This window comes from Gobius niger, assembly GCF_951799975.1.
Source record: "Gobius niger genome assembly, chromosome: 18".
Lineage (NCBI taxonomy): Eukaryota > Metazoa > Chordata > Actinopteri > Gobiiformes > Gobiidae > Gobius > Gobius niger.
In genome coordinates, this window is record NC_136869.1 from 13,686,468 (window position 1) to 13,712,750 (window position 26,283).

At 41.1% G+C, this 26,283-nt stretch overlaps 1 protein-coding gene across 1 annotated transcript in view; it reads left to right on the plus strand.

Annotated features, from left to right (window-relative positions):
- Nucleotides 1–268: 268 nt before the first annotated feature.
- The window catches only part of LOC306977910 (uncharacterized protein), a 77,478-nt gene continuing 51,463 nt past the window's right edge, over nucleotides 269–26,283 (plus strand). The window contains exons 1-4 of the mRNA XM_079576349.1: nucleotides 269–400; nucleotides 6,644–6,727; nucleotides 21,045–21,213; nucleotides 22,071–22,075. Coding sequence (XP_079432475.1) covers nucleotides 359–400; nucleotides 6,644–6,727; nucleotides 21,045–21,213; nucleotides 22,071–22,075 — 300 coding nt within the window. The 5' untranslated portion in view covers nucleotides 269–358. The remainder of the gene's footprint in view (nucleotides 401–6,643; nucleotides 6,728–21,044; nucleotides 21,214–22,070; nucleotides 22,076–26,283) is intronic.

Consider the following 26,283-nt stretch of genomic DNA (forward strand, 5'->3'; position numbering starts at 1 on the left):
ATTTTTGGGTTGTAAACATCAATATTTCCTGTTTCCTTGGAGTCTATAGTAAAATAACCCTATAGTTTTGACCTCTATAAGCATGTTCTGCAGTGCAAGTAATTAGCAGTTTATATTTCTATCATCCTTCTCTCACATATCACCCTCAATAATATGTTTTTTCCAGCCTACACCTGGTATATTGTAGTGTGTTTTTGCTGTCGGCATAATATTTTCTATTTGGTCCAGGGAGCAGCATTGTCGTTGGGGAGCCCGGCGCACCTGCAGTCTAAGCTTCCTTGTCTACAGCAACTCCAGAAAGACGACATGAAGGAGATCGCAGGGAAAAGACCCATGCATCACTAAACTCCGCGCCAACATGGAGGCACGGCAACAAGAGGAGGCAGATAAGAGCGCTCAGGTGGGCAGACGCCACCGTGCCTGAGGTAGCACCGGCATTCACACATTCGGTATCGCGGATGTAAATATTGTTTATGATTCGAACGGGGATGTCTCTTATTGGATTTAGCTTGCAATGCTAGATGAGAGAGTGGAGGTGCTGCTAGCGGAAGTGAAGAGGGGAGAGGAAGAACGGAGGAAGCGTCGAGATGAGGCAAAGGGAAGCAACAGACTGAAGCAGTTTGAGATAGACAAGGCAGCGAGGAACATGAGTAAGAGTGAAGGAGGGCATTTCAAGAGGAGAGGGAGGCTCACACTCAGGTTAAAAAGACAACTACTTTGAGCACAGAGGTTGGTAGTAACTTCATTCACAAATATTTCAGGGTCAATGCAGTATCAGACCAGGCTTAATCTCACATTATCCAGTCTGGTGGCTTATTTGAGCAATGAGCCGTTTATTCTCCAGCTTGTTTTTCTGTTGTTGTGTTTTTTCACATTGATCTCTGTCTTACCAACTGACTTTCTTTTTTTTTTTTTACCCCCTATTCCGCAGGCTACAGTTTTGTCTACATATGTTTGTCCAAAACCAGGACAGAACTAAATCTTGTTCCTGTTCTGCCAGACTTGTTAAAAACAAAAACAACAAAACACTTCACCTTAATTCAGACCTCAGACACTCGCCCTCTCCTCCACCTCCTCTCCTCTCTCCATCCTGCCATCTCGCCACAACCGCTCCAAATTAATCTGCAAAATATTGATTTGAGGAGCAGGGGGCGGGGGATGGGGGCGCACGATTGCGGCCGCATATTAATACGAACAGGCCGCTCTTCGTCTCTGCTCTATACTTTAAGATCCTCATATCTTCATAATTGATTAATGTTCCTTTGTGAAGTGGGGATGAATAATACATTAGTGGGCCTGCTGCACCCTCGGGCTGATGAGAAAATGTTTAATTTCAGTAAATGTAGCACTCCCTCTCCCTTTCTCTCTCTTTTATTCTGCTTCCCTGGTTATTTGTGAGTGCTGGAGTGTGTTTGTGAGTTCGCACTTGTGAGCTAAGGATGAGAGGAGTGGTGTTGATTTGCCTTTTTTGTGTTTACTACATGTTAGGCGCTGCAAACAAAAGGCAGCGTCTGCATTTACAAACATGAAAGGAACAGATGAGGGGCATAAGCAATGAGCTGTTGTTTTATAAAATGGTTAAAAAAACCAAAAAAAAAACCTTGAATGGCTGTGTCAAACTGCCTGTTAGGAGATCACTACTGGACATTTTTGCACCTGCTCAAAGTGTGCTGCCATCTCCGTGTTATCTGTCAGCCATCAGTGCAAACATGCAAATGTGCTTGAGAGCCACCTGATGGGGACCAGGCCGCTCTCGGAGCTCAATGAGATGACATGTGTCAACCACTCTGATTGGCACAGCGGGACTCGACTTAGCTCATCTGGTTAACAATGCTAATTATGCTAAAAAACAGCTTGCTAATAATGATGAGTGATTTAAGCGGCGAGCGAGCGTACGGGGTGATGTGAGGGGGTTGAGAGTAGGTTTTTATCTTGCACCTGATGTTAAGAGAGTTTTCATGTTGCCTGGATGAATGATGAAACGCACACTCGGGTCTCACTTGCACACTTAGCAGCGCCTCATTTTCATTTTGAACCCGTGCCAATGATGAAAGGGCTCCAAACAAGCACCGCTTTGTCTATGCACACAGAGCGCTAATTGAATAAATAATACTTATCCCTTAACAAGGAGGCTAATTAGTTATGCTAATCAGCCTAGATAACCCAATTAACCTCATAGAGAGGCGCAGCAGTGTGTTCAGCTGTAGATTTCTGCCTGAGAGCGTATCACACACACTTAAGAAAACACATTTGCCTAATTAGTTTTTATTGACACAGACGAGCATTTGTGTTTTCCTTGTCCTTATTGTTGTTATTGAATACACTGTAATAGGCTTTCCACACTGTTGAAAACAAGTGGTATTGAAACCGTGTCAACAGCGCTTCTCGACTCTTGCAACGGGATCTATACATTCACAAGCTGCGGAGCCCTCCTGCCGCCTGTCTCGTGGTTAAATCGACACGGGCACATGTATATTTTTACAAGTATTACGGTAGTTTAAACAGAGGTTGTATTTGTTCTGAGAATGTCTGCCTGTTCCATTAGTTTATGTCCTTGGAAATAGAATTTGGCCTCAAGTTCTGCGCGTTTATTTAAAACCTTCAGTCAGCGCTGCCTCCTAATAGTGAGCCGTGTTTCCTCTCGTTTAGCTCCGGCACTCATTATCCGGGCCATGTGGAAGAGACAGTGTTTGGAGAGGGAGAGGCGGGAGGGGAGGCCGAGTGACACTGAGACCCGGTGAGGGAGTGAGGGAGAGAAAACCAGAGCAAACACCAAAGAAAAATACAAATGGAAGAATGAGCGGTGAATGTAGATCATCTTTAAACTGGCCAGCAGTTTTCTTTGCTGTTCATAGTGAGCTAAGGGGGCCCACACGAATATCATTATGGTTTCATAAGAGGGCATTGAGTGAACTCTTGTAGTTTGGTCCCAGCAATTCTATTACGTAGTTGCATAAGTTTCTACTATTTGAATTTTTTACAAAGAGGTTCCCAACCTTGAGGGCTACAAGGAATAAATGTTGGGAACCACTTGTCTACAGTAGTTGATTCAATTTTCTGTAGTCTATTGCGACTCATCGTTGCATATATAGAAAAAGGACAGTAAACTTTAAGAATGTCATTGAAAAAGTAAAAGTCTGGAGGCAGCAGACAGTGAGCTAAGTCTCTTGGTCTAATTGGTCTGGTGCGACACATGACCCATGTATCCAGTTCTTCCCATATGTCACATTTGTTCTGTAAAAGACCTTAATGAAGCCATTTAACCAAACTCTGCCAACACCAGCTCTGAGTATCACACATACGTAGCTAATGTGCTAATAGGATTCAGTGCTGAGGCCTAAACTGCAGGTTTAACATCCTGGGGCTGCGCTGGATGCTAATGTGTGCAGCGTAGGTCTTGAATGGGGTGAGATGCTAATATTAGCTCTGGCTCCCCTCAGCTGAGTCATCTCCTTTGTGTCCTTGGCTTATTAACTCATTTAAGACTGATTGGATCAGTCTGAAAAAAGCGTGCACTTGCACTCTTATACATGGACACACCAAATTTGAATATCAAAATGGAATTGCTTGACCAGTGAAAACTAGATTAATTCAAAATGGTTGCATCAAGGTGTAAGTAAAAGAGATGAGTCGGCATATTTTTAATGCACCTTGCAGTATTTAAAGCCATTTATAACATTAAGTAAAGCTCATGTTATGCAAACACACTTTGCAAGTCAAAGTCACTTATGATAAGAATTCCTGATGCTCTTTTGCTTCTTAGCCTCAATTTGACTTCATGAGATCATCAGCATACTACGGCTATTGATTTTGCACTCCATTTGATGGAGTTTAAGCAAGCTTAAATGTGTAGCAGCCCCTGTAATAGCATGTGTCCTCCTCTCTCTGTCTCGCTCTAATGTTCTGGCCATGTGCTTTTCATCACAGACGCACTTCCACACTCACAACTGTGTAGATTGTGATTTGTTCTTTACCAGCGCTCTGCTATCCCCCCCTCCCCATTAACGTCTCTATTTAGTTTTGTCAAGGTTATGTAAACTAATTGGCCAGTCTCCTTCTAACAAACACACTGTGCTCAGCCTTTGTTTCCTGTAGTTTTCATCTGTAGAGGCATTACAAAGTGCAGACCTGGTTAGATGTTTTGTCCAAGGGGAATCATTTTACTCTTATGTGACGGCTGCTATGTTGTATATGCCTAAATATATACATTGTTCCATTGCATGTTTTCATCTTTCTGTATGAGCAGTGCCAAAGTGCTGGTTGAAGAAAGTTACTGTAGTGCGTTTGACCAGTGTGACATGTGTCCATTTGCGCGGCTCATTCACACATGCCATACCTCAGCCTGACTGTGCCTGGTCTCTGGAGATTTTAATTCCTCTCCTCCGTGTTGTTGTCATGCTTCCACCAGCAGTGTCTGCGCCAGAGAGACGAAGACATATTGGTGTTAATGAAAAGCCCTCCTAAACTTTCCTCCCCACATGAATGTTTAAACACGCTTGTCATAACATTCATTCGCTCACACATGACAGCCAGCATCTGCAGCCGCCTTGCTCACCCTCAATATTTTATCATACCATCTCCCCTAACCCCATAGTAGCACAATGGCTGGGTGTTGGCAAACCGAATGGTAATGACTTTCAACAGCCAGCAGCCTATACATAATGGATTCAGCAACACCACAGGTCCCCTAATAGTGCAATTGGTTAAGATAACGTAAACGAAAAGAAATGGGGGCCAATAAAAAACAAAAATGACCACAATTTTAATTCGTAGAACAAACATTAGTCAAAGAGATATTTAAGGAAACATAGTAGCAATGCACAAATAATACAAAACAAAATAAAATATGGCAAAATTAGGTGTAATATTCACACAGCAAGAAATGTATGAGATTTACAAACAATTACAATACAGTTTAGTCGCTTTGTTTGGTACATTTTGGTGAAACAAATTGCTTCTGATTTTATTTTAAACTTAATAGAACGTACTGTGTCGAAATGGTTTAAGATAAGATAAGATAAGATAAACCTTTATTGATCTCACAAAGGAGAAATTCACTTGTTACTTGTTTAGAAATAATTAATATTATGTTATCGCAGTGTTGAAGACATTATTGAATATTGCAATAATTTCATATTTTTGCAACCCTAAAATAAAATTTGACAAACAGCTGTGATATAGAGCAAGTGCAGAAATAGCAGCGCTCTCATATCCCTGTGTGCTGTTCAGAAGTCCTGTACCTCGGCAGGTCAGCAGTTGTGACCTTGGTGGTTTTTACAGAAGTGGTTCACCATGGCAACGGTTGGTCAGCAGCCCTCAGACACCCCCGCGCCCCTCATCACTCCCCAGCTGCCTCTCTGCCCATTTGATTGGACACACAATTGAAATGTCATGCCTCAGCAACACACATGCACACGCGCCCGAGCAGCCAACCTGAAAAGCAGGTCACTTTGTACAAGTCCAAATAAGAGAATTCAAAGACAAAAGTGGCACACTAGTGGCACACTCAGAGAGAGGAGGGCTTTTAGCAGGGTTTCATCTGGCTGTACTGAGGTATTCAAAAACCAGCGACATGTACATGAATACGTGTGCGTCTCTGTAGCAGTGCTTATATGGTTAAACTGCCTGCTGGACACAGGGATTTAGGCACACAGCATCAAAGCACAGCAGCTTGACATAGCCTGCAAATACAAAATCAAATGAATATTAATGTGGAACCAATTACCTCAGGGAAATGTTGTCTGTAGGTTAGCTCTGCTAACACATGTGTCTCACCTTTAGCAATGTGGAAGCAGTGGGAGGTGGAGGGAGGGCAGTGCTGATGTATTCGTTTTTCTCCTAACAAGCTTGTTCTGTTTCAGCAACATAAAATGTCCAGTTTACAGCTTTTTCTCCCAACATTTTCTTATATGTTATGTACAAACAATATTATCTAGCTTGACTGTTTATTATTAAGTTTTTGTGTTTGGTAATTTCATAAAAATATTGCAAATCCCACACTTGAACACAAACAAAAACAAATGCCAAAGCGCATTGTTGCAATGAAGACACTCAGTGGACAGAGCAGGTCACTAACTGCTGATCTACATAAATGACTGTCCCACAGTTAAAGCAGCGCCTCCTTAAGGCCCTTCTAAATCAGTGTTAAAGTCGTGATAATAGACCTCACTGACCAATTGATTGGCCTTCATATGTTTACAGCTCACTTTAATTGCCTCAAAAATACCATTTATCAACCATGTGTGTCCATGCATGTGTGTGGGCAAGCATGCCTGTCCATCGACAAAAAGGCCTATTGATTTATCAGCATCGGGATTTGTCCCGTTCACCGTACATAAAACCCCATGCGTATGTGCTGTTCAAAATGGGAAATGGCCTCATCGATTCCCTTAAGTTGGAGCCCAAATGCTAAAGATTTTTGGATAAGCTTTCTCATTACTTAAGCTGAAATCAATAGGGGAGAGCATGGGTCTAATGAATGAACGGGCCACAGATCAGATGGGGTGTGCTCAACCCTGGCCTGTCCTGGTCGATCCCGTCTGTGTGCCTGCTTTCAATACGCTTTAGGTGGCTTATAAATGTTTTGTTTATGATTATTTCTGTGGTATTGAACTCCTTTTCCCTTGATATTGTCTCAATACAGTTGGAGGTGTGCAGGAAGCAGATGGAGCGACAGAGCACAGAGCTGTCAGAGTTTCAGCCGAGGGAAGAGCCACTTCTCACACAGGTACAACAAAAACATTTGCTTGGTTTATATCTGTTTTATTGATTCATTTGTTCTTACAACTTAAAATTCAACAGATTGCGGTTGTTTTAGCTGATTTTAATGCACGAAGGTCATACAATCAAACAGAATACCGTCTTTCCTACTTTCTGTCTCTGGGCACCAACTAAATCAGACAATACAGCAGAACTGAATAACATGAAGTATGAAGAAAAGTAATGAATTAACAAGGGATGCTACTTGGGCTAAACTTAGGCTAAACTTGTGTGACACAGTGGTGTAGCGGTTTGCGCTCATCCTTCACAACTGGAAGGTTCTGGGTTCAATCCCCGAGCCTTTCTGTAGAGTTTGCATGTTCTCCACGTGTCTGCATAGGTTTCCTCCGGGTACTCCGGTTTCCCCTACCACTGAAAACATGTACAATAGGCCAGGATGAGTGAGAGTGTGTTTAAGAGTGTGTATGGGGGGACAATCTGGCGTGGTGTGTTTACATGCATGTGACGCGTGTGTCCATGCACTGTCCAAACCAAATAAACAGATACATAAATAAAAATAAATAAATAGAACATATAGCAACAATCCACGTATATCACTGAGACTGAACATATATTTAATTACAACATAGGGAAATTTATTTAACAGCGTAAGTAAAACAAAGATTTCAAAAGTGTTTTCATTTGTTAGGGGTGCAGGAGTGATTTTAACGTGCCCCAAGCTCTACATCGAAACAGTTTGAAAGGTTTCAGTTTGCCATGACCTATAAAAGATGGGCCATAGAAGAGGAATAAAAACATCAAGCCTCAATTTGTGTGTATCAACAAAACTTGAGCAGCGTAAATATCACTAACCATCCCAATATTGAAACATTGTGCTCCCTTGTTCTGCCTCTCGCCCCTCTAAGGTGTCCTGCCTTTTTAGCTCATAAATATGGAGGCAAGATGTTGAGATTCACGGACAAGAAAGGAATTAAAATCTATTGTTGCATGTCCTTTTCCGTGTAAAGTTTGGATTAAATGTCACACATTAGCATGTGAACTTTTAAATAAGCTTGTTTGCTCGCCACAGCGCGGGGCATGTAAATACACTTCATGGGTGTAGAATTGGGATTACTCCGCCTGTGTGGGGTCCATCAGAATTGGAGAGGAAGGAAATATTTTTGAGCTGCTCAAGAAATTAGGCCACAGCGAGGGAGCGGAGTGCCAAACAGTTGTATTGACTGGTTGTGGCGCGCTGGTGCTGTTCACCTGAAGTGGCAGATAGTGGCAGAGGGAAAGCTCCTGACGGCTCTGGCTTCTACTGATTGAGCGAAGGAAATGATTGACGGGTTTTCCCCAAATGCACTGATTGACGTGCCCTGCCAACGTGAATCGGCTCACAGGTGGATTCTGGTTCAAGATGTTTTTAAGCATTCAACCTCCAAAATGGGGAAAGGGTTTTGGGTAAGCAGACATACAGTATTCATATTGTGTAGCAAAGATGACAAACTTATAAGAATGGTCAGCAGTAAAGTTTTCAGATTGAAACCAAATCACTTCCTTGAGGAGTTATGTTTGACAAAGTGTGTCATTAAGATCAAAATGGAACAAGTCTTATTCAAATGATTCAGTGTACAGTATATGAAGTTGTCCGTGTCGTGGCTGCGCTCGCATCAGATTGTGGATACGTGTTTATGGACAATATCCCATAATAAGAAAACATCACTCTCCATTCCACATGTTTTTCATTGACTCTGATTCCCTTTGTTTTAAAATGTGTGGCTGCTTATTTATCGACATAATTTCCTCTCGGTGAAGGGCCTGTGTCTGTAAAACACATTAAAATCATAATGCAATCTTTGCTAACCCAGGAGCAATGTTATTGTTCTATTATATTCAGTGAACAACAGCATCCCGGCCTGTTTATCAATCCAATATCTCATAATGCGCCCTCTGTCTGGTCATTTTGAATATAAAAAGATGCTGCAGTGTTATTGTACTATATTTCCTATATTTAGTATTAATCTCTTGTACTGACATGCATCTCACACATCCAATATGATATTTGATTAGTTGTTTTTTTCCCTCCCTTTTCATAGTCTCCAGGTGATATTGGATACACATACAGGGTTGGTATTATGTTTGCTGTTTCATCGGGGTATAAAAATGATTTAGTGTGTACTCAGCATGCACTGTCATTTACTAGCTTTAATTTCACTGCAAGGGTGGGCTTTATTACTCCTACTCTCCAAACACGTGCTCTCTTTGTGTCGGAGAAATAGACACGGACTATAAGAGAGTAGAAAGAACCAAATCTGCATTGTTAAAAAAAAAGCAGACGTAGCTTTTTAAATTATTGAACTAGTCTTGCATTTCATATCATACTCGGTCGTGTGTTTTTCTTTCATCTCAAAGCAGAATTGTTATTATTCCTGTAGATGTGTTACATTATTATTTGTAACATACATGGATGCAATCGAAATATATATAGATACTTGTATGGCTTTAAACATTGGAGTATTATTCCTTGTGCAAAGTTGGGCTGCGAGATAAATATAAATGAAATGTAGGTTTGAAGGTTTGCAGAGTAATTAATGACATGTCTTCTGTAAATAACAAAATCCTGTTGCTATGGGTCTCCAGCCGTATGTCTAAAACTTGCTAACCTCGTATTCTTACATTGGCTTGGCAGTTCATATTTCAGTTTTTCTCTCAAATGTTGATGTATCTGTAGCTGTGAACCGAATCTAGATACGTAAACAAAAATACAAATCCAATCACAATTACAATACTGATAACAAAAATGACACTTAAAACCACACCATGTAAAATTTCACCCGATAAACAAAATTGAAATACAAGCATTTATTTTATGACAGATATTTTCATCATTGAAAAATACCTCATAAATGTACAAACAAACATGAGCCTTTACTGTGAGCGGCTCAGCTCTACTAAGACACGACACAAACTTTTCCGGGAGTGGGTTCGTCTCTAGCTCGTCTCCATGGAGATGTCGACTAAAGTCAGCCAAATTTAGGATTGAAAAAGGTTAAGTTCTCATCCAGATCCATTCTTTGATTACCCACACCAAATAGCATAGTTTGAGTCTAGCTGGTCGTAGGAGGATGTTTTGTATTGGTGGGCACAGTGTACTGTTGTCCAAATGTTACACAGTGTGCCTTTAAGTTTTCCCAAAATCTTTCAACTCTGATGAAAAGCATTATTGAGGTTTCAAGCTGCTGCTGGGCTAGGTCCCCGTCACTTAGATAGTGGATATGTTTGTGAAGGCTCTCATTCATCCAGATATTTCCCTCCACTTAGATAGTGGAGGGGAATAGGCCTGTAAAAAGGAGTGAAATCTAAATTTGAACCTACATTTTGTTTATTGCACAGACTAAAATCACAAATTTACAAACATGTGATTTGAAACACATGATGATTTGTGTAAAATACCAATGTGTGAATACTACTGAATAGATTTATTGCACAACTTACGACGCAAACTGTGGTAACTGCAGTAATGGCCATGCAAGCCTATCTATAGTAGGTGTTTTTGTGTGAACTAGAGATGACCGATTATTTACAAAGGCTATTTTAGGACCCTGTCACTGAGATTAGATTTGCTTTCACATTGTACATTTTAAACTCAGCCAGTGACAGAATGCTAAACTAATACAAGAAGCACATGCATCTCAGAACATGTTTATAGATACAGGGTGTTATGCATACTGAGATCTCCTGTTGCTGGAAATTGCAACCATTCATTTCATCATCAATCTTGCAATAGAACAAACACTTTTTTTTTTTAGCAATTCAACCTGCAATTCCCATTCATTGTAGTTTGACGGTCCAGTGCGTCGCTCAGTCCACTCCGGTGGTCCTGGCTGAAGAAAAAGAGGGTTTTGGCAATGCACTGACAAACACTACTTGTGATCAAATGCTACGGAGCCATAATCATGTTTGTGCCACTGAATTCTTTAACCTTTGCGTGACCCCGTTGAATGCCAGCAGCCCAATCACAGGACCCTAATTGAATCTGCTCGGCGGCGTCCCCCCCGACTGATGAAAAAATAAAATTGGAGGTGAAAAATGAATATAGCAATGCCCCAAATAAAAAAAAAAAGAAAGAAAGAAAAAGGAAAAAGAGGGAGAGGTGCTGGTTGTGAAGAAACAGGGCTTTTGTCATTGCGCAGATGCGGTCCACGAACACGACACACACGCAGTCTCACCTTTTTCTATCCCGCAGGAGAACGAGGAGTGGGAAATTAGAGAGAGAGCGAAAGAGGGGAGTTAGCGATGGGAGAAGGGAGGGGGGGCGAGCCAAGCGGTAGGAGGACCCAGGTTTCTCATTACCCCCTCGGCCCATTCGGAGGATATTTCTATAGCATAATCTGATTTATTTGCAATTTTCCTTTAAGCGGCTTAGTGTTTACCTCCAAGATTAATATTTTTCTCTGTTATTAATATCAGAGTGTAATTAGGAGTGATGTGTCTCGCGCCGTGCCGTGGCCGTGAGGCAGTTCCCTGGATGAAAAACTCTTCGGAAGCGACTTTGGGATCCCGTTTCGAGAACAAAAAAAAAAGAAAGGAGGAAGTTATAAAAAGGGCTTAAGGCTGTGGAAGTTAAATTACAATAGCAGGTGGCATTGTGTGCGTGCGTGTGTGTGTTTCTATGGGTGCGGGGTCCTATGAATATGTCAGTGGGCCTGTTGTTTGCGCGTGTGCCACAGCGATGGTCCCCTCTGATTGATAAGGTGTCGGCGGTGGCTGCAGATTGCTCTTGCTGATTGCTTCTGAGAGCTCCAGCTGATTTATAATCAGAGCAGGATGAAGGATTGAGCCGTGGATTGCTTATCTGTTTAGCCCCCCTCCACAACATAAACTGACAAATTATCATGTTGGACACACACACACACAGCACACATATTAAAAAGGGGGGGGGGTTGTAACGATTCTCATCAAGCTCACAATCATACAAACATAATTTCAGTGGCATTTTCAAATTTATGTCTGCGCTCAATCTGCTGTAATCATCCTCATTTGTTTATATGATGCTTTGGAGATAGCTCGAGTTAACTTCTAATCAATTAAATCAACCTTTTTTCTTTTTTTTTCTTTTTTGGACAGTGTGTGCCCCCCCCCCCACACTCTCCTCTTCACTTTGTGTTGACTAAAATAATGACATTGAAATCAGGGGAAACCACTCGAGGCTGGTCTTCGCCAAAACGCTATGGTTCGAGAAGTTTGTTTGCTTTGAATAATCCAGCAAATAAACAAATATTAGCCACACAAACACTGCTAATGCTCGCACCGTATGACCTGCGCCTCCACTGTAAACTATAGCTATAGGTAACATTACATCAGGTCATGTGACATCGTGCCCTACACAGAAAAAAACAATCATTTTTAACTAATAAAATATAAAAGCAGTACAGCACTATAAGCGGTGTTTTCCTTTTATAGAGGAGACTGGTGGCCTCCTATAGTCTGATTTTCTATCCATATTACTCCACATCACCTACTAGTTTGAAAAATTATACTTTTTACCTAGTCAATTTTCATAAACATGTAAACCAATCAAAAAGAAAGGTTTAATTAGGTTTGTTTGTTCTGTTTTGTCTCCAGACTTTTGTTTTGGCAAAACCCACATAAGACCGGCCAAAACAAAACTGTGTTCTCGTCCACAACATTTATAACAAACCGCACTTATTTTACTCCGAAGACTTTCAAAAACTCTTTATAAAATGAGAGAATGTGGCCACAATTTGAGGAAATGTGGTAAACTAGCTGTAAGGACCTCTAGAGAAAGTATGTGTGGATGGCGCGTCGGACTTTAAAATGGCTGTGGAATACAACTCAAGCAGCATTCACCCATTCATCAATTGGAAAAACAAAATGTACAGTGCCAAGGAAGACACTGTATCTAATTGTCACATAGTGTAAGTAACTATTACTCTTCATGTGCCACGTCTCATACAGCTTACTCTGAATGTGAGTACAAGCTGTTCTTATCGTGTCATTCCGTGCAATGATTTGTATAAAATATTTGAAGGTCAGCAATCATATATTATGCAGATTAGAGAATGAACAGAGCTACAGTTTAACTTCTTCCCACTCCCTCTTGAACATCTAGTATTTTGTGTTTTTGCGATCACTTATGTGTATGAAATTGCAGCTTTTTTATGACTGTTTTCTACACATTTTCATATATATATAATATGCATTACAAGTTGAGGCTTGAAATAAGCAAACAAACTTTCTCTCCACATACCCCCTGTCTTTCCACGGACTTCCTGGTGTTTCATGGCGTTTAAACATCCCATTGTTTGTCTAAAGTCAGTGTTTGTTGTTTTCAGGCACATTATGTGAGACTAATTTCAGCTGGCAAGCCTGAGTACAAGCCAGCAGCAGGCTCCGACACTGACAGCTTTAGTATGCCCCATGGCACTGTGACAGCTCCTCCACTCCCTCCCTCCATTTTTACCTGTCCGTCTGATTATCCATAACTCTCTCTCTTTTCACTGCAGTTGTTTGTAAATTTGCAATGACAGAATCACGAAAGGAGCCCAAAACACAAAGTACAGGAGCACTTGGTACGCACACTGGCACACACACACGCACACACACACACACACACACACACGCACACACACACACACACTGACGAATGGCAGCAATTAGACGAGGAAACCAAGCATGTGAGGACAGAGGCGCTGAGGGGCTGGGGCCGCTCTATGGAACGTGTGGGTCTGCCAACAATATATGTGTATGAATTTGAAAAGTTTTTATCTTCTGTTGCACCGCCCATCTGTCTAAATATCTACCCTTCTCTTGTGTGAGCGGACAGTGACTGTGTGCTGCCGTTGTCTGGCTGTGAGGCTTAACATTTGCAATCTTGGGCCAAATAAGGAAATAATTGGGTTACAACATTATCACTTTGCAAAAACTAATTGCCCCCGGGACTCAGGCTGGAGCAGAAGTGCCTGTGTATTTGGCAGCAGCCTCACTTTTAAACAAAACAATATTTTTCTTTGTCTGTGCTTCTGTGTTGTCTTCGTAAAATGTACAACCTGCTGGCTCCAAGACAGAAAACTTTTTTCATAGCACTTTAACTTTTGATGAACATACGTTTTTAAATATTATTATTTTTATTTTTATTATTATTATTATCCATTTATGTTTCCTCATTTATTAATGGCCTATGTTTAAGATGAACTATGGCCAAGAAGGCACAGTATTTATGAAGGTATATATGAGTCTATGTACATCTGATTGACCACAGTTAGTTAGCTGACCTGTATACGCTCAGGTAGAGCTGTGTTTATGACCATAAAGATGTGTAACGTGTGACACATCACTGATGAAGTGCTTCACTTCTGATTGCCCACATCACAAATCATGGCCCTATTATAACCTCCCATGTAAATGAGTGTGTCAGTGTCAGTGTGTATATGACACAGACAGCGGAGCAGAGGCATGAATGTGCCTCTACAAGATAATGCTTCAGTTATATACATATAAACTAAATGTACAGTGCTCCATAAACGGGGCTTGTGCAGGTATGTGAACGGGCTGTGTGTGTGTGGTAACCCTGTATCGCTGCTGAGCTCATTTCTCTCTGAAATCAAAGTTAAATGGGTCATCTATCATGAGAATATGTGACTGGGACACTTGTCTCTGCCATGCTCCACGTGAGTGTGTGCGAATATGCACACAACACAAGGTGTGTGTTTGTGTGCGCTGGCCACTTGTCTTTGCCTGTGCTATGATTAATGGTTTACATTGGGCTGTTCAGCCATGCATGTTTCTTGGTTTATCGTTTTATGCTGTCTCCAATTAAAGCTCCATAACTTGAGTGATGGCTTCACGCCAGTGTCCATCAATAGAGGCCATCAGTGGCCTATGCATTCAGGATATGGAAGCCACACACTAACTAATATCCTTTGTTGTCAAAGCCATCCGCTGTGCTGTGTGTGTAAATATGCAAAAGCTGTGCTTGGCTGCATTGTTTTACTTTTTGTAGGTTGTGGCTATTTATATATTTTTTATTTTGTTGGAAAGTAATAATCCATAATGTGTTTTGTGCAATGGATGGCATTGCTGAAAACAATGTTGGAAGTCGATAGGATCCAAAAAATCAATCAATTCATCACCATAAAGATTGGGCATGTTCTCCTCTGTCTAATTTGCCTCACGTTATAAAAAAAGAAACATCCTTTTTCAATATGTAATTTGTGGCTGTAATTTGATGTGTGTCACCTTGTGTTGCAGGTGTGTCTTTGTCTAGAACATGATAGTGACATATACATTAACACTGGCTCCTTCACATGTGCACACACATGCGCACGACACGTGCACGCTGCACAATATCATTTCACGCAATATTATTTCTCATATAGCTGTAATGACATTAGGCCGATATGTTGATTATACTGTCGGCAAACAGCAGCAGCTGATTGGGTTAGCATATTACCTTATATCACATCTCTCCATTCATCCCTGTGTTTTTTATTGCCCTCATTTTTCCAAATCACTTCCCACTTCCCCAGTTTCCTGGGCGAGGTTCCAGGCTATGCAATCAGGTGATGTGGAGTAATATGAGAGAGGGAAGCAAACAATGCAGGTTGGAAAAACTGAAATGTGAGAGCAGCTGTTGATGCCTTTTATATGAGTAAACACAGGACTTTTAATGGCCATGAGGACTGCGGAGAAGCCTTATATAGGTTAAACTAAATATAGTGTCATTTAGTGACACAGGACTTCCAAGGGACACAGATAGAGAGGAGACATTTCCAGTAAAGCCATTACACGCTGACACTTCTCTGTACATTTGGAAAACAAATGGCAGTAAGATTATAATAATTACATGCTTGTTCATATTTAATGATTATCGAAAAACATTAAATACAATTCTCATGTGATTTGCATTTATTCAAGTTTACATTGCTAATACTGTTATTGGGCTGGCCAGCCGCACACACAGGCAATGGTTTAGCAATGGATACTCTGCTGTATGACACCCAGGCAATAAATGAGAGGAAGATAACAACTACAATAACTCACATGGAGCACATATAGGCAGCTCCTCTGTGTCACAGCTGCATGACACGGGGAGAAAAATGAAGTGCGCTTATCTGGAAATTAAAAAAGGAACTGTTTTAATATTCAGCAGTACGCGCTGGGGGAGGAGAGCTGGACATGTGAATGGGGGAAGGGGTGGGACAATGAAGACAGAGGAAATTAATCTGTGCTATTATCTGTATGGTAGTTTAGCTAACCTGACCTCAGCGATTTAGTCAGCCAAATCTTACAGCTGGTGTAACAAACCAAACCCACCTCATCACTATTTAGTAAAAGAGGTTATCAAACTTATAAACTGTGAAGATTATAAACACCTTCGACACTTGTTTCAATTAAATGGACAAGGTTGTGTCCGGATCTCAGTATCTGATGTAAAACTATAAGTCCCATAGCTGCTGGCCACTGTCTCTAACAGTAATAAGCAGATGAATGAAGGGTATTGCGCAATAGCAAACCTTTGCATCAAGCTAAAGTGTCGAAGACAGCCTTTCCATGCAGTGGGGACCTTGACAAACAGAAGTACATATTACTGAGATGCTTTCCAGCAAATTAAAAATTACATTGCAATGTGAGGCGTTGGCTAATTTTATTGGCTGACCCCTGGGATGCTGTAAGCTAATTTAACTATGCTATCATAGCGCTTCAATCAGTTTTCCACCCACTTATTTTATAGTCTTTCAATTATACAGGTTACTAATGCTGAGAGGAGCGTATTGAGCTGCACTTCTAATTCAAAGGCACACCGGCCCATTGAGATACACAGTATCACACACATACAGCCACACTAACACGCTGTACTTGATCTGCATATCATTACACTTTTGATCGAATGCCAAGGTTTAGCAGAGAGAGACATCAGAATCAAATGGAGCGCGATTGTACACAACACCTGTAGCGCTTGTGTGTGCGCGTTCCTCCGAGAGCTGCCTGTGAGAGGTGCACCTGCTTAATTGAATTAGCCTTGTTAATGTATTCACGCCGGCTGCCAAAAAAAGAAAAAGAAAAAAAAGCACAGCATTAACAAGCTCGTTAGACCAATTAGTTAATTAATTGTCTGTATAGCAGCAGCTTCCCAAAGAGCTGTGTCTTCATTATCTGATGGCGGCTGCGTGTTGGGTAGAGCTGATTATGCATTTCTGTCATATTCTGAGGCTATGCATGTGTGTGGCTTCAAATGTCACATACTGTTGCTCTTGCTATACCATCACCAACAATACTTCTAGGATTCTTTTAAATTATGTTTTAAAACCTATGTGTGAGCTGTCACGCCCAGCAGCTTTGGTGGGGTACGCAGTTTCAGGGGCTAATATAGAAATAAAGAAGTAGAAGAATCCACAATATTCTTTTTGGGCTTTTAACCGTGTTATAACATTGCTCCCGACCAATTTTATATCTTCTTTCTGTGTTTTCCTTATGTAGGCATTACTTCAAAAACAGTGTCATCCTCTCTGTCAGTAGGACGCTCTGAACTGAATGCTACATGTCCTGCTTGTACTGACACAGTCGATTATGCACGATCTGGCCATTTTAATTGACAAGAGACAATAGATTCCATAATAATGACAAATACACAGTGCCCTTGAGTGTGCTAACCATGCGGCCACACCTTTCTACAAATCAACGCTAGATTAAAAGTGGCTATTTATGCTGCCAATAAAGCGGTTTTTGTCGTGCACTGCTGTAGGAGTTGAATGACTGATAGAGCAGTGCTGTCACACAGACCTATGCGTGCGTCTTCAAATGTCACTTTGCATAAAAATACCATGTATGTGGTCGATCACAGCCGGCCAACATTGCGGGGAAGTGGACTGGTCTATGTGTTGAGATCAGAATATGGTGGCCAATATCAGTGTGCATATTGCAGTGAAAAGGTTATGTGGGGGCTGTCACTCCCACAGGTAAAGACAGAGCCGTCCTCCTAGCCACTTTCTAATCTGTCTTTTATTAGAAGTTAATATCGCGCCTGCTCTCTCTCACTCCACACTCCCACCTGCTTAGAAATGGCCCCGCTCCATCTTTTTAATTCAATTATATTAGCCACCCTCTCTCTCCTCTCTTTCTCTTTCTGCGCCCATAACTCCAGAACTCACACCCATCCCCGTCCCCACCTCAGCCCTCCCTCCTTTGTCCTCAACTGTTCTATTTCTATTCATAATCCTAGATGGAGGATAGTCCAGGGCCAATGAAGGATTTGCCAAAGCCACTCTCCCTTTTCTTTCTCTTCTTCTAGTGCTTTAGCGGCGAAAACACAGGACATGAAAAGATGGCGGGAGGAGGAGAGAGAGGGCAGCGGACCCCGGGGGCGAAACTTTGATTGCTAAAGTAATGAGACTTGATCAGATTGAGGTTTCTCTCAATAGGGGTTCGACTAATATGAAAGTCGAAGGCTTAAGCACTCATTTGAAATAAAATCACAAATCTGATATTCTTTCTTCCGGACCTCCAGCTAAGGACCTATACTTCCCCACTGGAGAATTAAATCTTCACACGGGCCACATGGGAACTTTTAATCATCTCTGATAGGGGAAGATTTGGAAAAAAAAAAAAAAAAAAAGAAATCTTGTAATTATGTAACAATATTATAGAGTTCGGAAAGTTAGCATATAAAGACCTTGGGCAGCGAACTAGAGCGGAATAGAGATTTGAATAAATAATGAGATAAATCTAATGAGTGTATAACAAATTGACGTATAAAACTATAGTTTACAGTGGATATATCACATTTAAAAATCCAATGGACTTTTTCAGAAATTTGTTAATATTTCTATAGTAAATGGAGATTTCACACAGTGATTCATGCATTCATTTGTACCTTCCTTTGTACCTTCTCCATTTATCCATCTATGTTTGAGGTTATATAGTATCCTAAAGTTTAATGATAAAAAATATCCACATACTGTATATCCTCGCTTACTTCTGTGCGGTAGCTTATTATTTTAACTGTCTCCCTGTCTTCCCGATGCCTAGCTTCCAAAGCATTAAAATACATGTTCCTGGTGTTGTGAAACTTATTTAATTTCCCAATAGTAAGCCTGAGATCTGTGGAAGACTCAGATAAAAGTATAATTAAATTCAGTGTCACAACACGAGCTGCCTCACAGCTTGTAATTGTTCCAGCCATTAGCTATAGTTGAGTCCATAAAAGAGAACCTTAAGCTCTGTGCTACGATACATTTGATGATATATGCACTTTGGTGGAGTGTCTGGAGAGCAGAGGCAGTGGCTGTGACTATGCCAAGACAGAAGTACATTCAGCTCCACTACTACTACTGTGCAAAGGCTTAGGTACGAAATCGCAGTTAGAGCCAGGATCTTGGTCAGGACTACCTACTGTACCTGGAGGAATTGGCCTTCTGTGCATGTTTTGCATTCAGGGGAGAAATCCAAACTCCACAAAGAATGACTCAACCAGGAAGTAAACGCGAGGCCTTTACTTGTTGTGGTAACCATTCGAAGAGAAAAAGCGTTTACCCCTGAACTGGACATTATTCAAGTCCTAATACAATCTTCATTATTGCGACTTTGTCCATAGCTACTGTTTGCAGCACCGCTCCGTATGTGTTGGCCGTCTGAGAAGCCTCCTTACTAATCTAACACAGGACTCATTTAGAGCAGTACTAATGAATAGAGGCTTTGATTTGGGGCAGGCTTCAAACAAAAGGCCACACACGCTCTCTCTCATGCACCGGGGTGAAGAGTTCAGCCCATGTCTACTCCAATCATCACGAGACTGCTAATTTATTTATGTTTTTGCTTTTGAAAAATACAACTAATACAATGTTGGATTCAAGTCAAGATTCAGTCCATGGCTGGGCCTCATTTCAAGTTACTTTTTTTTGTGTTTTACTGAGGTTAGATGAGATAAGGCTACAATGAATGTTATTAACGATAAAAATCACGAGACAGTCATGCAATCTCCCACCATTCTGAGTGATTATGAAACTCATTATGTGTGCTCTACAACAAACACAAGTGAACAATAACAATGCCCAGATATTAAAGGAAATTCCGAGGTAGACATGTCGCAAGATCAAGTTTCTTGAACTTTTAACCGTGTTCAAACACATACCTGGAGTTGAAACTGCCCTCCACAGTTTCAAAGCCGATGTCAATGCCGTTAGTTGAAAGTGAAAGCTTGTACTGTTTCCCACAGCTCAGGATGCAGATAGCACAGCTCACTCATGTTTTTTTACTAGAGATGCACCGATCCAGCTTTTTTGCTACCAATACCGATACCGATACTGGGGTTTGAGTATCTGCTGATGTCCGATATCTACCGATACCAAGAGACTCTCTTAAAAGTGGCTTTCTCTGAGTGAAAAAAATTATTAACTCTTCTCCATTGTAAGATCAGTAAAGTCTATATTGTGATGTTACAGGTAATTATAATTTTTTTCTATTGATAAACTCTTGGATAAACATTTAACAAGGATGACTTTTCTACACTACTTGGGTATATAACAGGCTTTAGGTTATATTAATATTAATTACAAATATGTCATGGTGGAGGTGTTTGAGCACCCAAATGATCCTGGGAGCCCTGTTGTCGGGGATTTGTGCCCCTCGTAGGGTCTCCCATGGCAAACAGAAGCCGTTTATGAGAGACCAACAGGCCCGGTTTAAAATGTGAGGCCGTCCTTCTGTGGACCCACCACCTGCAGGAGGAGCCATAGGGGGCTGGTGCAGTGTGACCTGGCAACGGACAAGTCGAAGAAAATGGATGGATGGATGGACGGATGTCAGATCAGTTGTTTCTTAAACTAAGATACAAACACTTGACTTGGCTTCAGCAGTGGTTATTGTATAAGGCTAATTTAGGTATTTCTATCATAGTTTCTGTCCCAGCCTTGGTTAGTTTTCATTAGTATTAGCATGCTCCCGCTAGCCTTAGCTTGCTATTGCTAACCGCAGAATTTAGCATTTGTTTTTAAGGCGTTGAGAGCCAAAACTGGTGTCGGTTCAGTATCGGATATTTGTAGCCGATACATCATATTCTTTCGTATGAATTGGATCGGTGCGTCCCTATGTTTTACTTTCTACTTCAGTTTGTCAGTAAAATGTGGTCCTATAAGATCCTGTCTCGCAATTTGGAGAAGGTTGTCGACTGCAGATGTCTCCTGGTGGGGTCCAATGCAAAGCACACACTTTCCAACTGGGACGATAAAGTCCACCATAGTATTATACGAGTACAGACTTCCAGTTGGTTGAATCCACTGTTCATATGATAATACTTCTGCTCTGCCTGTGTGTGTTTCCCATAGATGAAAGCCCAAGAACAACATGTGAGGCATGTGGACCAGGATGTGGTCTCTCTACAAACCACCCAGGCCCCTCTGAAGAGAACCTTGACCATGAAGGAGAAACAGGCACAACAGTTTCCCCAAGACGACGCGCAACTCAAAGAGAAGGCTGACCACACTACAAAGCCAAGTATTCAAGTCACACACTCATAGACATGTGCACGTGCAGCATACTGTAGCGCTACTTAAATAGAGAACAGGATTTGGGAAACCGTCTCTAAATCAGATCCAGTCAGGTACATGTGGGAATTGGGCTCATTTTTTTTAAACTTCCTTCACAGTTAATCATTCTTCTTTCTTCCCCTCCTCCCACGCTCTCTCGTTCTCGCCCTCTCTCCATATTTAATAACTCATCGCCACCGACTTTGCTCCGCAGAGGGTTGGCTCATTGTACAATAAAGCAGCGTGTTCATATGAATATCACTTAACCAAGAAAGAGCAAGAACAAGGCCGAGGGAGGGGTTAAAATCTGATTTTGTTATTCGCTTTGGTTCATTCATTATTTTGCTGTCGGATTCGGAAAGTTTTCAGACCTCCATTAATTATTTCTATTTTATTATTTAGCAGTGTCATACTAATATATATATTTTCTAACCGTAAAAAACCCACATAATACATTGCAGATATAAAAAGAAAAACAAAACTTTCAATGACATAACAAATCAGACCCACGACAACAACTGCAGACCCATTTCATTCCTCTCATTCACAGTTCTGCTGGTTTTGAACATTCACAAAACAATAATGATAATGTTATCAATAAATAGAGGCATAAGAATACTTAAATATTTATTCTCGTCTTTATATCTAGTGCCTCTCTTGTCCAGTCTGGCACATGCCGCGATGAGAGGCAATGATAATGAATGAGGACATTAGAGAGTCATGGGCATGATGAATGGAATGGCCTTTAGGTTTCTCATATATGTGCTCGCCTTCCTTTTCTTCTAATGCGCTCCCTGTGTTAGTCTCACTACTTCTCCCCTGCAGGAATGGTGCGTGGAAGTGATGTGTTTTAGGCCTGTATTAACCCATTTACCGTGTCCTTGACCAATCTGACTCATTTATTTGCCATTGGTGGTTTATTGGTGCCTGGCCGGCCCGACTAAATGAAATACTTTCAACGTAAAAGCATGTAAGTTACGCGAGTTAAGGAACACCTGAGCACTCTAATAGAGACTAGGCTATTACTTCCACTAGCACTAACTTGAATAGATGGACAAAGTGATAATGTACCAAAGATAATGCTATGTTGGCAAACCGTAGTGTACAGTGTATGACGTACTGTATATACTAGTGCGATATAAAATAATCTGAAAATAATTAAATAATACATGTGACTCCCCCAAGTCATTGGAGACAAAAACAGGGCTTGCATTTAAACACCTTCTTTTAACCTGCATTCCTTATCCAACCATATGTGTGGAATTTTCACCAGATTCGGGGACCGTCTGCCTGTCCCACACCCCAGGTAGAGAACCACTGGTCTAGGTCTAATACTTGGATAGTCTATAGCTACTGTACCGAGCTGAAGTTGAAGCAGTTTACAAAATAATGAGCTGGAAACAACACAAAAAGGGTTTGAAAAATCAATAAATTCCAGGAAGCCAATTTTTACAGTAAGAAACATTTTACAACACACCAAGTTAAATCTTTAGGTACATTTTTTGTTACATGCCTACCTATCATAGTATTGCCTCTACTGTTATCCAATAATGTTCAGTCCCACATAAGTAAAACATAGTTCTGTACGTGTGACTTCATATTGGAACAGTTGCTAAGATGATTGCATTCAGTTGGTATTTATTTGATATCCTTTTACAGTGTCCCAACTTTCTCCAACTTTTAACATTCTTAGCCCGGATTAGCATTTGAAAAGGCTAGAGACAGTGCCGTTACGACTTTATGATGTGTAGCCGAGCAGTTTTATTGGTTCTGAAACAAAGCGGCGAGTGTAGAGCTCCCCAGATTAACACAAAGCATTTATGGCGCTCCTCTTCGATGCTATGGAGACCAGGCTGGGGCAAGCGTTTCTAATTTACACCTTGGCATCTTGTCACGATGTGTCTCTTTGACTGTCCCTGGGTGTTTTGGGTAAAGGACTGGAGATTGCAATCTTGCGCTTATAGCCACCATTTGTGCACAAGTGAATGTGCGGTGAGTGACACAAGTAAGTCCCTGGATGTGGCTGGACGTAGCGTGGAAAACCAGAGAAGGGAGAAGGATTGGATACATGACCAGCTCCTAACTGCTAACAAAGACGTGGGGCGTCTGCTGTGAGAACTAATTCATTTGCGTCTGAGCGCGCAGAAAAAGGTAAATTGGTTTCTTCCTGAAGGTCTGAATCCAAATATATTGCATTACAAATTCAACAGCAATGCCTTTTACTTATTGAGGAACGCGCTTTGACAACTTGCGCTCCATGGCCGAAGAAATATTTTCAGAGCTTTTTTCTATACAACCAAAACTCAGTAATTTTGAGATGAAATGTAATATTCGCTTTAATGTAATGCATTGTCTTTCCCACAATGGAGCTGATAAGAGGGGTGGTACAGGTGATGGATTCATTTAAATATTCAATTTTCCTATGCAATATTCGCCCTGACAGGCATTGTCTATTTCTACAATAGCGCTGATAATAAGGTTTTAGATAATGGGTAATGGGATGTTCTGATATTTAGAGTCTTATTAAAAGCGTACACTTTAGACGGAGAAAAAGCCTTAGATTATTGCTCTTAATTTTTCCCTTCCGTGTGATAGCAACAAATCTCACATTCATTTGCTGTGCTGCTCTTTAACAAGCCCTTTTGATGATATGCCAAAAGAGTATGTTTCTGAATAGTGGCTCTAGTTTAACCTTCAATTAGCAAAGGTTGGAAAGATTCTCCTCAGTGCGACGTCTGTGAATGGCTTCATAATTAAATAGGAGTAGTTTGTGAATTCTATAAAAGACTTAGAGTACATATTTAGAATATGCTTTAAAGATACTATTATTGATTTGCATAAAGCTAAATAACTTTGAGAATGATATTACTAATAATAGCAGTGTGTTTATCATTTTATTTATTTATTAAACTTGTCTTGACAGTGCATGTTCATGAAAGTAGCAGAGATCGACTAAGTTGGTAAAGCCTTCGGATCGGATCTCCCTTTCTACTCTGACTCCAACAGAATTGCCCAAACCAGTGTTCTTGGGTAAGAAGAACAACCCCTTTCCCCTGACAGTGTCCAATGGTGTATGTGAGTATGAATGGGTGATTCGTTCTGTTCCGTGATGAGTAAGTACTCTGAGTGCCCATTTGAGGAGAAAGTGCTGAATAAATTGGCATAATTTACCAATGTACCAAGAGCGATTGCAGTTCTGCATTTTCCAGACTATAGATGCTTCGGAGTAAGTCGCCCCAGACACTCTGGGGCACCATTGACAAGCCTCTCCCGGCATCACGTTGTTCAAACACCCATTTACGAACTTCTTCCTCTAGCTATGGCTATTTAGCTTTTAGCCCGCGGTTAGCTTTTTTCGTTTTCTTCATTGCAGTAAGAGTAACTTCCACATTTCACCAGTCCTTCTCAAGCTTTCTTTCTGTTGCTCGATTACCGTTTTTTAAGTCTTCAGTGATACAGGAGTAGCAGATACTGGTACGCAAGCCTAAAGTAGTATGAAAATAACAAACATATGAAATTATATGTTTTGATATGTAAGTCGCACCTGAGTATAAGTCACCCCCCCAGCCAAACTATGAAAAAAGGTGTGACTTATAGTCCGGAAAATACAGTAGTCGCTTTACAAACTGTGAGTGATTTGTCCTATTTGTCTTTTTACAACCGTATTAAAATATTTCTGTCCATTATCTTTAAGTTTTTAAGTAATTGTGCTTGAAACAGATCTTCACCTTCATGTTATTATAAATGAACAAGCAGAAGTCATTGTATGTGTGCATTTGGCCCAAGTGCAGATTTGCGTTCCACCTCTCATGTTTGGATTGGTTAAGTCAACCTATGGATCATTACACAGTGCTGTGGGATCTGGTTTCTGCCCCACATCTGGTCCTGCTTTAGAAGCCCAAGCGCTGGCCTCTGATCTGTTACGCACACATTTGCATGGAGCCTCGGACTGTTGCATGGACAGCGCTGAATGTGTGAGTGAGAGGAAAGGGAATGTTCCTGCTTCTGCTTGAATTTAAGTGAAACTGAGAGAAACTCGCACTAAGTATTTTTCTCTGCTGCTTCAAATGTCCTAACATTAGCACAGCTGAACAAATACTGTCAACCCGCCGCCGAAAAGCTACTTGTGCTGACTCATTCTCTCGCAGACATTTCACAGACAAGTTTCCAGAGAAGAACAGCAAACCATTTCTTTGGGAAATATTTAACCATATTCAACGGGTATGGGGAAAAATCACCCTAGTCAGCCAGTTTGGATATGGATATGTTTTGCAATTAGCATTTGGATTAGTGGCACACTTGGACTTGTCTATTCCTTGTGTGTGCATGAAGACATTTCTTGAACTCACCTCCCATGCAAGCCACTAAATATTGCAACTGATGAAAAATTGATCAAAACAGTGATTAAACAATAGGGAAGTAAACTCCCTTTTAACGTAAAGCTCTAGTTTAATGTTCAGCACAGCTGTAAAAGGGGTGCATAGTATCCTGGTGATGCTGTAAAGTGGTCCATCCCTCTACATCCAATGGCAATTACAAGGACAAGCGTATTCCATTCCATTGTCCTGTTTGGCTGTGTGCGTAGATTGCTTTTTTTTCACTTTCAATTCTACACTATTGTACAAATGCCGGCTCAAGTTTACAAAGTCCAACTTGTGCACAATGCAGAGCGACGCGCCCGCAAACATTCACAGAATTCAAATTGTGTTTCATAAAAAGAGGAGGGAAAGTCAGTAGATTGTACACGGGCAACGTTGTGACGGTAGGTACGTCGTAGTGAAAGGTTGTTGCTGTGTCTTCAAGGTTGGACTTGGACAAACACGGGTCCTGCTCATGCTCCCTGCGTTACAACTATCAGAAAAGCTTAGCTGTTTTTCTCTCCCTCCATTTTTTTCGCTCTTGATCTCTCTTATTGCTCATTTCTTCTCGTGCCTTGCCACTCCTGCCTTTCATCCCCCTCTGCTTCTACCCCCCGCCCCCCCCTGACTGTTCAAATATTATTTCTACCCCTTCTGTAGCCTTCTCCCCACTTTCTTTA